Genomic DNA, 13,757 nt, shown 5'->3' on the forward strand with positions numbered 1-13,757 from the left:
TCATTGGAGACTCTTGTCAAACAAAGTGATATTCCAATTATCAGGCTGAGCAAGGAGGTCTCTCGGAGAAAGGATCTGCCAGATCACATATTCACTCAAGACATTAAACCACAATTACCAGTATGAGTCTGTCATACTCCACGTGGGTTGTTAATGAACTGAGATGTACCTCCTTGGATTATATGAAGAGAGACATGATTGGGCTTTCAGATTATGTCCCAGCCAGGTATGAGCCTCAAGGGATAATACGGCAGTATAAACAGAAGGTGATTCACTAACAAGTGGCTTTAGTTATTGCTGTCATTCTAAGGTGGTCCAGTATTTGTCAGCTTGGGAGGACATGATGGACAGGCCACACTGCATTGCCAAGGATGGTTTGCACCTGTCCCCACTAGGCTTTCATACATTGACCAAAATGTTATCCACGTCTATAGTGCTTTTTTTAGGCATTGCCAATCTGATAAACCATCAGATATGGTGAATTCTACTTAAGGTAAACTAAATGTGCTACTGCTCAATGCTAGCAGTTTGAACAAAAAGCTCCACTCCCTGGAAGAGCTCCTCACCATAGAGTGTTGACATCTGTGCAATAACTGAAACGTAAAACTAAGAAAGACACCCCAGCAGTGCATGGCTATAATGTGTTCCACACATTTAGACCAGCTACTGCAAAAGAAGGGACACGGGCTGAAGTTCTATCTATCTACATAAAAGGCAAGCACAGCTCAAGATTGGTCCAGCAATGACATTCTTGAGATGCTCCATGTCCGACTAACCCTAAATGAAGTCCCATACCATGTTTTGTAGCTGTAGGTCCCCCTGTATAACCCAAGATAACCATACCAAGTGCTTGAATGCACTGGAGTCACTTCTCATTCAGCCTAACACCATATTCATGATTGATTTAAATGATCCCACCATAAAGTGGCATACATAAACAAGCACTAACATGTAGGCTCAAAGATTCCTGGATTTTGTCAATGCACACACACTGTTGAACAGCTACATCTGCACACCTACTAAGGATGCAAATGTTTTTGGTCTAGTACCCACAAATATGAGGGAATGTTGCCCACCCCCTATTGTAATGTCGTCACTGGTCAGATCAGATCACAAAGCAGTCACTCATGAAATAAATATAAATCTCAAATTCTCAGCAAACCCCAGAACCTTTAAGAACTTTTCCAAGGCTAACTGCCTCCTGTTAAGAGATGGCATAGCTAAATTCCAAGCCAACTCAAACTAAGAGAATACTGTGGCTTTTAAGGAAGTGTTTGCAGAACCCCTCTACAAGCATGTAAATAACTATGTAGAAACAGCAGTACCAAACTAAAATAAACTTAGGACAAACTCCAATAGTAAGCCCCCTTGGTGGACTCCCAGTATAAATTGGTTGTACAACAAAAGAGAGAAAGAAAATCTTGTTCAAAAATAGGACGGGGTATGCCCAACAGGAACAAAAAAAATGCTCTTCAATCTCAACAAGCAACTCAAGGGACTAATCAAGTTCACCAAAGCCAGCCTTGAGACAGAAATAGCCTGTCAGGCTAAGAATGACCATAAGGCATTTTTCAGTTATATACCCAACCTTAAAAGGAATAGTCAACAGCGTGCTGAAGTAATAGTAAACGGAACTGTTTATACCAAACCACAGGATACAGCAAATTTGATGGCTGATAAATTTATCTCCAGTTTCACTCCCCTATCACCCTTAGTTACTCCTAATGAAATACTCCCTGCCATTTCTCCCCCAACTTCCACTAAGTAACAGATCCTCAATCCACTTTCCAGAGCTAAACACACTGCATCAGAGAGTCCTGGTAATATCCCAGGATGCCTCTTAAATAGCTTGAAACATGACCTACCAAGCCTACTGAATCTCTGTTTAACCACAGCCTCCAGTCAGGATTTGTCCCTAGTGAAGAGAGGACTGCAGCGGCCATCCATCTACACAAAGGGGGACCATCAATAGACCTAGGGAACTACCTTCTCATAAGTTTGACTAGTCTTGTATGCAAGGCCATGGAAAGTATTATCGTGGATCTGTTAAAGAACTAGATAATCTTCCATAGACCCATCCCAGCTCAGTTTTGTCAAGGAACAGTCATGCCTACTAAATCTATTGGACTTCTTCAAGGTGGTCATTACAGCCGTGGATGAGGGCAGAATGGTGCATACTGCCTACCTCAAACTGGCAAAGGCATTTGACCCAATAACTCACTCAGGCATTACAGACAAATTCACATAAATCCCTGTGCCATTGATGGATAGCTAAATGGCTCACAGATAGGACACATGAAGTTGGGTGTAGGAGTCCACCTCCATCATGAAGCCCATTAGTACTCTTGTCCCACAAGGCTCACTACTGAGTCCTCTCCTGTTCAGAATATACATCTCTGATGTCAAGGCAAATGTTGGGGGCCATTGGCTGACCAAATCTGATAATAACTGCAAGCTGGGTGCAATCATTGAATCCCCAAAAGATGTAGGTATCCTCCAGGAGGGTCTAACAAAGATAAATAACTGGTGTCAGAGCCATGGCCTAAAACTCAGTGCAAAAAACATGCATTATGCTACCTTTTGGGAAAACGACCACTCTTGCAAATTTACAACATTGATAACATTCCCCTAATAGTAGGCCCAGTGATAAAAGACTTGAAAACTTCACCTGAACTTTGATCAGCATGTGTCCATGTTGGCAAGAAAATCCTTCTATGTCACACAACTTATAAGTAAGAGCAAAGCACCCAGATCTAAGGAGATCATTATCTGACTGTACTTAACCTAATTAGACCAACAGTTGGGTACAGTGCACCCTTCAGCATGTATCCAACCAGGCATTTGCAACAGCTGAATTGGTCACAGAGTTTCCTCACTAAAAAAAATACAGGAGGTAAACAGCATGTTCTGTATGGACCACCTGAAAGCCCTTTCCCTGTACTCTGTCTCCTACAGACTACTGGGATGATCCATGCCAAATCTACAAGGCATTCTCTGATCCAGCCCTGATGCATCTGCTACACATTTGCAAAACAAGCAGCACTAGAATTCCTCAATCTAAGGATCTAAACCTCATCTATGACTAACAAAGCATGTTGGAGGGACAGGTATGTGTCTTAGAGATTGCCCCTTCTCTGTAACAGACTTCCCATTCATGTGAAGCAGAGCTGTTCCTTATGCCTCTTCAAAAGCAGTATGGATTAGTGGATGGGAAATAGCAAATTCACCCCAAGCTTGTCACTTGTGTCCCTTATGAACAGGAATATACCAAAGCAGTTCTAGTCTGTGGGCGTTGATAAACAGGAAAATTGAGACATGAATGGCAAGACTTATAAAGGCTTCAGGACAATTAGCCTGATAACCTGCTATAATTCTGTATCTGGTTTGTGTTCTGTGCTAGCTGTTGAATGCAGTGTAATGAGCACTTTCAGATGCAGATAACACTTAAATTAGATTTTTTGTTACAAACATTCAAATTATTTAGATATAGAGATCTCCCTCATTGTCTCCAGCTACTGTTTTATATTACTTTTATCCCCAAATGTAGCTTTTAAACTCACAATTTAATATGTAATCAGAAATTTTCAACCATATGCCTGCTAACTTTTTTCTTATTTTTTTCTGTGCTTGTTAAAAAAAAAAAGAAGAAAAAAAGGGAATATGTAAATTCAGTATTTCAAACCATTGACGTTTTACTCAGCCAGTAAACTTGCCTAACATTCACTACTTATTTTTGTACCATTTTCATTTCACCCAGCATTCCTTTCTTCCCCATCACTCTGATCCACTGTGTGAATGTAAAGGTCACACACCTTCCATGTAAGGGTATGCAGGCTGCCTACTGAAGCCAAAAAAAAGACCGAAAACAGAAAAGAGCAAATCTCAAAAATTGCTTTTCTCCTTTAAACTTATTTTAGCAGGGGGGGGCAAGCCCACCCCCCTCCCCAAACTTATGTAGACCAACTACAAGATTGTCATACCTTAGAGAAAAGGAAATATTCCAAGAAATGGCATCTCAGACTTAGAATATGTAAGTACATTCTTTCGGCCATTCACTGTCTGTATTTTGTGCACTCTGTGCATAAGAGCTCCTTTCTTACTGTTATGTACACTGCACGTTGTGGCTGCATGGCTGTCTGATCATGTAGTATTAGCTCTCACACAGGACTGGTTTACATAAAAATACTTTTTTTTTAATTTATATTCATTCTCATTTTAGACTAACATAGGTACACACATACATTAACAAAAGAGAAAACAAATCATAGTAACATTTGTAATGCAGTATACATATTTCTGTTTTTATCAGTCATCCACTCTAGCATTACATAAATTGCTCACTTCCTGCCTTCTATCAAACCTCTCTCCTCTTCCTAAACATTATTCTGCATGCATTGTTCTCACAAATTCAGTTTGTATATAATTTGCTCATTCTCCTTTCCAAAGATCCCCCTGCAGTTCATTTGGTTTTCTGTAAAATATTCAGTGCTTTAATTATAGTTGGTTTGGCTTTGATTTCCATTTTCTAGTATTTTTTTGTTATCCAATAGCATTAAATTTAGTAAGGCCTTAACATGTCTAGGCAGTTCAAATCCTTCATCCGAGCTCAAAAGAATCATTTTCTTAGGTTACAACTTTCTCCCCTAATATTTCTGACAGAGTACTCTAAGGATTTTTTAAAGTCTGCCATCTCGTTACATCCCCCCCCAAAATTTTCCCAATTACCTGTCTTTCCTGTCACATCTCCAGCATTTGCTGTCTACTTAAGTAAATACAAATCTCTGAAGTCTACTTGTAGGATAAAATATTTATCATGTAAACACTTCCAAGCATCAATCCTAAGCCTTCTGGATTTTGTTGTATACTTGGGAGCCAAACAGATGTCTTCCTGTTCTTCCTTTGCAGATTGCCTTTCCATTCTCTCCCTTCCCCAGTCTTTTCCAACATCCTCTCTTATAGGTACTGTGCAATATTTTATGTCTTACTATTTATTTATCCTTTTTAGCAACAGCTTCTGTTCTAGCCTTAACTAAAAACGCAACCAAAGCTATATTTCACTTAGAGTACAGCCAAAGGGATAGGGGATTGCTGTCATTATTCCCTGGTAGGGAAGGCAGTCTCTAACTTGCAGTCCAAACTTCTGCTTGGCTATGTCCCACTCTGTTACCTTTCCCTTTTCTAGTTATTTGCTCTGAGTACCTTGGTTCCTTTGCTAGTTTTCACCAGTAAATTCCATCCCCCTTATTGCCTATTTTCTATATCCCCTGTCAAAGTCAGCCTTATTGGTAAAGTCTCCTTTCTCTATTTGGTTGTTGGCTTAATTTTTAGCCTACTTTTTGCTACTTTCAATTTATTAACTGCGGTAGAACATTGATCCCATTAGGGCCTTTTTAAGCTTAGCCGTGTTTCCCAAAGGTGAGAATTAAACCCTGTACCTTGTGTCGGTAAGGTTGACACCTTAATGATTATCCCAACCCCCAGCCCTGGTCTTGTCTTAATAAAAATATCTAGGGGTAGGTAGGTTTGTTTATTTTGGTAATGTACAAGCACACTCACTGTGATACTGTCTGTATTGTAGGACAGACTAAAAATACCACAAGTAGACAAAAGTACCACTTTACCCACCATAAGCTGAGCCTGTAGTTTTACAGTACAGTATGCACTGATCAAGGTAAAACAAGATAACACAGCAGTGATAAATCTGGATAAACTAAATTTACTCAAACTAATAGTAAAACAAAATTATCCAGAACCACAGCTAATTTAAAAGTCAAAATTTAATAAGAACATTGCAAGTTTAACACTTTCACTAAAAGCTTCATCAGGCAAATGACTACATAAGACAAAACAGTTCTTTTTATACCTAAAACAAGTTCACACGACTAAGACCACACCACATGACAAAAGAATATAACTAAGACTACTTGCTAAAAAAGGTCACATGACTTGGGCCACATAAGAAATCATGTGATTAAAATAGCAATGTAGCAATTCAAGCCAAGTAATCTTAAAGGGACATTCACATTATTTGGTTACGTAGTTCCTTCTGTATAGGTTTAATACCAAACATTTCATTTAGTCCTGGATACTGTTGTACTGTTGTGCCCTAAACCTGATTGTCCACTTGTTTTCTTCTTCTTTCCCTGTCATATTTTTTTAACATCACCACCTCTTATTTGTTCATATACCACTTGTAATGTAAAAACTTTAAAAAAATGTCAATTACTTGTTCCCTTGATATGTTTATGTAAAGCATTAGTTTCAGTACACCTTTTTATATCTGACAAATGGTCTCCTATATGATCCTTGAGTTTCCGGTTAGTTTTACGTATAGAGAAAGTTTCACCTATCTGACTTTTAGCCTTTTAAACTAAATTTTTAGTATCACATGTACCATATGCTCTTAATACAAAATTATTTTTGCTCACTGGATGTAGGATTAACTTAACATATACAGTAAGCTCTCAGTTAACTGGAACTCAAGCAACCGGTATTCTCAAGCAACCTGCAAAAAAAAAAAAAAAATTGAAGAAATATAGTACAATTTTCATGCGCTGCACTTTGTTTTTCTCCCAGGAGAAACATACCTTACGTTTTTAGAGTTTTAGAGTTTTAAAAAGGAAGATAGGAATGAATTCCCTCTCTCCCCAACCTGAGAACAAGTCAAATCAAACAAATATTATAGGGTACATTATTAGTTAGGCCTCTTTTTATTAGTAACTCTCAAGCAACCAGAAACTAGAGTTGTCTGGCATCTGCCAATCCCCAAGGGTGCCAGTTAACTGAGAGTTTACAGTACATACTTACAGTACAGCCATTTAGTACATATATGGCAATCTTTCTTACTACTTTTTAGACAATTTAATGCATGTTTTGTTGTTTATAACAACATATTTTTTAAGTTATTAGACTTCTTAAATCCAAAACTAAGGTGTCCATTTCCTTTTAATGAGGGAAGTTGCTGTTCTATCTGCCAGTACTTTTTAATACTTATAACTTGGGATGTATTTCTGCTATAAGTTAGTATACATCTGCAGTCATGTGTAGAATAGATATTTCTCTGATGTAGTTGGACATACTCTGAAAAATAGGTCTAATTTCTTGTGTTCTCTTTTGTATCTAGTTTCTAGAATATAAGCTGGATATTAATATCGCTCTCTTGCTCTCCAGGGGCAAGGTGAGGATTGCATGCTGTAAGTGGGACTCTGTTAATACCTTTGTGGAGGCTGGCCTCTCACGTCTTGGGGAAATGAATGAGTCAGCTGGGTGGGTATGAGAGGCTTAATGGTCACCAGGCAATTGGGACCAAAAAAAAAATCTGAACTATAGTAGAAATGATAGACAATTTCAAGTAAGCCTTTTTTTGTATTACAGCCATCCTTTGGAATGTTTTTTTTTTTTTTTTTTTTTTATTTATTTATTTATTTATATGGGAGGCTTCACCAAACCATATTCTTCCAAGCAGGGAGAGACACAGCTTGAACCCATTCACACATTTATAGCAAGCGCCAAGGTCACTGAACTGCAGGGAGGTTATATTTTATAGTACCAGAAACCTTTGCTCATTTGGCTGCTCTGTTAAAGAATTAACTAGCATTAAACATATACCAGTGTACCACTTTTCGCTTTTGCAAACAGAGGCATATTAAACAGGTGATAGGGCCTTCTCTTCCCTTGTTCCAGCTCTTTGGGACTACCTGTCTTTTAGTGTAAAGAAATCTTAACTAGATCAGTTGATAATCAAGATGGAATTCTGTTTTATTTTAATTTAATTTACAAGCATTTTATTTTTGATTGCTCACAAGGTGTAAATTGATAATGTTTGTTTTGGCCAATTTAGTTGCCTGATTGCCAAAATAAACTGATTTCAGTCAGAAATATTTTTGATTGCTAGAATTATTTTTGTACTGATCTTTATTGCTGTATTTGTACCCTAGAAAGAACTGCTGAAGTACAAGCATGAAGTCAGAAACCTGCAAGGTGTTAAGGTAAGCAGAATATGTTTCTTTTATATAACATCGGTAACACAGGTTCACCACTTCATTCTCTAGGCAGATTGCTGTCACTTTGTAAAAACTTGGTACTGAAATGCACTTGTGGTGAATTCTAAAGTCGTGTTATAGAGCTGTAGCATCCCTCCTTGGTGTGGTACCTACCCAGTCATTCTTGTATCAAATGGTATCAGGAGATGCTTTAATTACCACACCAACTTAGCTGTCCGCAACCTAAAGCTGCCCATAAAATCATGTATAAACCTGCTGTTTGTCCTGCCCTCAGTTTTGTGTTTCATACCTAAAGTATATACTTCTACAGAGGGAAGACTATTAACTGATGTTCATTCTTTTGTACTAGGTCTATTTTATTTATTTATTTTGTAATATGCAGGTGAAAGAAATGGAAGAAGGAATCTTGGGAATAACACAAAGTTTAAGGAAGGTACCAGTCAGAGTTCATATGCAGGTAACAGTGAAGGTTGACATCATAAACAGAAGGGATGTCGAATGAAGGGATGTTCCATCCCAAGAACAGGGGAACCTGTTGTGCCAGCACTATACCTGTGTCTTCATGGCATAATAAACTTAAATCCCTCACATGCCTCTATGTTCTGTAGGATTTCAATAAATAAGTGATCTGAAGGTGTGTGTGTGCGTGTGTGTGTGTGTGTGTGTGTGTGTGTGTGTGTGTGTGTGTGTGTGTGTGTTTGTGTGGGGGTGGGGGGGCTATGGTACCAGACTGTGATCACTGTGCAGCAGGTCTCTGACTTGTGTGCTTGTAGCATTGATGTTAAACAACTGATGCTGTTACAATGTGTAGAGGCTGTCGCATTCAGTGAGTGCACGTCTGTCATGTCAGCAGGCTCTCTTCATCGAGTTGTCAGCTGTCATAATGTGAGTTCATCCAGCTGGGATTCAAGGAACATGATTCTTTGATCCACACGAAGGCCTTCTGCATTAGATACTAGCCCCCTATATATACACAGTTTCCTCCCTAGGTTTCCTCTCCTTTCAGCACTTCCTGACACTGTTGTCATAACAGTATAATTTTTTTTGTTTTTCTTGCCTTTTTCAATAAGGACTGAGTGCATCCTTAAAGCTGAGCACCTCAGTGGTTACACCATGCCAATCGCTAGCTGGAAGAGAGCACATGCCACTCAGGATGAGAGCTAAATTAAATTCTGAATTCTACTGTGCTGGTGGATAACATTCCGGATGAGTACTTGGGCATTCTGAAGTCTTTGTTTTGGTCTTCCTTCAGCTCAAACCTCCCAAAAAAGTTTAACATTTTTACTGCTTGAAGATTCTCCCCAACAGTAGTCCTCTGCTGAATGCTTCTGAATTCTGATGGCACACGTATTTTCACCGTATCAAATAAACTTCAGGGAAACCTTTTGCAGTAGGCGTTTCTTAACCTCTTTCTATCAGCCTGGGTGTAGATTAATTTTCTTACATATCTGGCAAGCATGTAAATGTTTACATTCTTGTGTTTATCTGTTAGGTTGCTCTCACTTAGTGAATGGGAGTTGTACCGAGTAGTGCAAGGCTAAACTTGTCATCTTAGCCTGGCACATGAAATTATGGAATATTCTAGCCACACCCTGAACACAGGAATGAGTGAAAATTCAGAATGGTTTAGAGCTGGGGACACTAAAAGAGCTACCAACATATACTCACTGCAGGGGGCCTCCTTACAGATGAGCTGATAAATTTAATTCATCCATGCCCACAAGTGCTTTATAAGTTCTGCATGTTCCAATCTGATAGGGCTTCTTTTGTAAGTACCTTGGATAGTACCTCACCTCCACTGTCATACAAGAATGGATGTGGGACACTGGGGGCCATACCAGTAAAAATTATGTGTGGGTGGGGGAGGGAAAAAAACATTTCCCCACTTTGGACCTGTGCACAAAATCAGTGCAACATTTCCACTGTATTCCTCTTATATGCTTTGCACATACTCTAGAATATTTTTGATATGCTTTAACAATAGGACAAACATCCCTGCATCCTCCGTGTGATTCTAACTCTTGCATAAAAGAGCAAAATTTCCCTTTGTATAGATATTGCTCTTTTTGCTGTGGTTGTGCAGTCTCAGACCACAAGGAAAACATAAGGAGGCATGCCCTTATGTAGAAACAAATTTCTAATGTGCCACTTTTTGTGTTTTGATTGCGGTTATCTTTTGATGTTGTATTGCCCTTTCAATGAAATTTTATTTGGTATTTTCTGATTTAGTAATTTAACATTTATTCTTTAGAACCAAACACAATTTCTAGTCCACGTTAGTAAAAAATAAAGAAAATGTGTATTATAGTATCCAGCAACAATAGTTTCAATTTATCAGATTGTGTTCATTTGTCTCTATAATCAGCAGAAAACAAAAATAAATCTATTTTCCATATTACTCAGAGGGTAAACATAGAATAATACATATAAAATAATTTTTATTTTCCTTTAGTAAAACATGGCAGGAAAAAAAAACAGTGTATTAAACTGGCTGTAAGGCACATGAAATTCGATTTTCTCTGCAATGAACATTTGCCTGGATAGTCATTTGTATGCTGTCAGAACTTGTTGGCTGCATTATTTAATAATTCAGCACCTACAGTGATTTGTATTTTTACTTTGTAAATTTCTAATAAGCACATTACCAGCTATAGACTGAGTAAGGATATAGTTAGTCATTCCTTAATATGTTCTTGAGAGACTATTTATTTTGAGAAGCATTACAGCTGTTACATTAATCTGACTCGCTCTTAACAGCTTCATTGCTTAATGAAGCATTGCCGATGCTACCTCCTTTCTTGACCTTTTTTATTTCAAGATTTCCAATACATGTGGTTGCTAAACTACAACTGATTAGCAGTCATTTTACTACCTTTCTTTTTAAATAAATCACTAGGATTAACTGTAACAATATGTCTCCCCTTCCTGTGTCTGAGTATGTAGAAATGACGAGCAGTTTAAAGAATGGATGGATGTTCAAGATAAATCATATCAAATGTAATCTGTCTCTTGCATTTAGAATATTTAATGGCAGTTTATGAGCCAAATTAAAAGGCTAACAGGCATATCTTATGTGCTTATGTTACGGTCTGTTAGAGCTATATATGTAGTTATTCATTAAGTGCATCTGTAAATATATTAGTAGGACTTCGAATGTTTACTTAGATTTTACTTTCATTGACTTGTCATTGGCAAAAGTAGTATAAACATGTAACATCTAATTGTTTTAATCACCAAAACCTTGAACTGGAGTAACTAAACTAAATGCCCACTTTGGAAGCAGTGATTAAAGTGGGAAGTATGCAAGGAAAGGATGTGATTCTAAAGCTAAGTTAAGGGGGTGGTAGCATGATTCATGGAATCACTTTTCTACAGTCCACAGTCCAACAAGCCCATTCAGTTGATTCAGCTTGACAGTTCAGCTTTATTTTATATGATGTGGGATACCACAAAAGGAGCTTCACTCCCCCATGCATCCCTTAGCTAATACAAGTCACTCAGAGATGGCAAAATCTCAGGCAGTTTTAAAGTTGTACAGTTTGAACTGGCTCTTAGGTTTGTGAAGCGACACCAAGTTAAATTGATTTGGATTAAATGAATGCCAGTGAAACGGTATTTAGGAAGAATTTTTGAATGCTAGTGACAGGGTTGCATCTTGCTCATACCGCTTAACCTGCAAACACTGAAAGCATGAACAAAGGCCTTTGAAAAATAGGAAGATCCAGCTAAAAGAATCTGGACATCTAATTAACATAAAATTTGAATGCCAAATAGCATGCAAGTCTTCCCATTTCCAGTAAGAATATGGGATGCTACTCAAACACATGCTTAAAATATTGACAAAAAGATGGAACAAATATCAGCAAATTATGACAGAAACTGCGTCAGATCTGTAGATGTCGATGAACTGTATTGCAGCATTCTACCACACAAGGTCATTTATTTTGCTTCAGAAAAGGGAGGTATAAAATTTGCATCCTAATCAGTACTACTACTATACTGGCCATGTGTTGTGGTTTTCTGTGAGCTAGACAGCTTCAAAACTCACTTGTGAAAAGGGGGATATAGAAGACTGTGGGAAGGGATAAATCAGGCCTAAAAATAGGAACAGTTTGCCAGAATAGGGACTATTTTGAGGTCTGATCTGACTAGGACAGCAGTTATAGGTTGGAGGGGTATATACACGAAAGAACAACTGAAGGCATGAGTAGCTTTAGTAATGGATGGAAGTCAGAGAGTTGGATGTTGGGTAATATAATAAGAAGTTAAGAGACAGTGTTAGGGGATGAAGATGTAGATAGCTACATAAATAAAACACTGGTGTACAGGAAAATAATGTAAGTAAACCTAGGATGAGTTCAGGGGCCAGAATTTGCAGTATACACCAAAGAGGAACTTAGTAATGAGATTTTGGGCAAATTATGGTAGGTTATACTGCAAATTCTAAAAGTGAATCCCCCTTTCCCACCTTCAGAGCTGAACTTAAAAAAAAAAATCCTCAACACCAAATTAAACTTTAGTTGCCATACAACAGGCCACATCACCTAGTGGCCTCTCAGCTTTTAACTTTACTTTCTTCTTGGCTACTAACATCTCTTACCTGCACCCAGGGCTGGCCTTTGGTCAGCTGGTTGCACTAAGCAAAAGGGCTCCACATTGCCCCCCCCCCCCCAAAAAAAAAACCTGGTCTACCTACTCCATCCAGATTAATTTTTGTCTTTGTTTTTACTCACAGTTTCTCTTACTCTTCAGTTTTTCCTGTCTTCATTCAACACATTTTAAAGAAACCATTTCTTTACTACAAAGAAATAAATACTGGAAAGCCGTGCCCTAGGCAGCTGCCTGGTTGGCCTATGCCTAAGACTGGCTATGACTCCACCTTCCCATATTCTCATTACCCCACATCATTTCCACAGTGATGGAAGCCTGAAATATAATTATATAAAATTGTAAAATATACATTTGTCTCATGATTGTTGCTACAGCTATTAATTGTTACTAGATGGCTTTTATTATTGTTACTTTTTGTTCTGTTTTTGACATATGCAGCTTACTGCCTTTGGTCCACTTTTTTCCTTATTTGTGAATTATTTCACCTAGGCAGTAATTGTGAATGGTCAGTTGTGGTAAGCATACTACCTTTGTAAACAAATGTGAAACAGAACACAAAAATGAGAGTGAGGGGGCTCCGATGAGTAGCAGAGTTTTGTGGCGTTATATAGAGATCACCTAATGCAAAGTACTGAAGATTCTGACAACATAAACATTTTGATATGGGGACTGCAGAATGAAGGAAAGGTAATATGGTAGAAGACCAATCTCCTGATGGTTGATTTGGGTAAAATGATGAGGTGCGTGGTAGATAACATTTTGTTGGTTTGATGCAGGCTGTAACAAAAGCTCCAGACAGAGGTGGCTTGGATGCATTTTTCCACAAAGACTGGTGACATTTTAAAATGTGATAACAAGGGACGTAGCTGGGAAAAGTGAGGACATGGCATGTCTGTGTGGTTCAGAATCCTTGATGGCGCAAGTGGATCAGGCGTAAAAGTTTAAAGGGCCAGGTTAGAACTCTGAAGTGTTGAAAAAATAAAGTAGACTGATTATTTAGATTTTATAATCAGGCAATTTTGAATGGAATGGAGGTGTGTAGAAAAACAAGACAGAAGTACAAGTCTTGAGTTGAAATTACGTGTACATGAAAATGAAGACAAAGGAAAGAAAGAAGGGAACGCAGGAAGGTTAGCAACACTG

General features: G+C 38.2%; 1 protein-coding gene across 2 annotated transcripts in view; it reads left to right on the forward strand.

Moving 5' to 3' along the window:
• DIXDC1 (DIX domain containing 1) overlaps positions 1-13,757 on the forward strand; it is a 1,310,681-nt gene that overhangs the window by 1,053,221 nt on the left and 243,703 nt on the right. For both annotated transcript variants that reach the window (XM_044081011.1, XM_044081010.1), the window contains one exon: positions 7,938-7,988. In XM_044081011.1, the coding sequence (XP_043936946.1) occupies positions 7,938-7,988 (51 nt within the window). The remainder of the gene's footprint in view (positions 1-7,937; positions 7,989-13,757) is intronic.

Source organism: Protopterus annectens, chromosome 8.part0 (genome assembly GCF_019279795.1).
Source record: "Protopterus annectens isolate FY-2018-M chromosome 8.part0, PAN1.0, whole genome shotgun sequence".
In the NCBI taxonomy this organism is placed as follows: Eukaryota; Metazoa; Chordata; order Ceratodontiformes; family Protopteridae; genus Protopterus; species Protopterus annectens.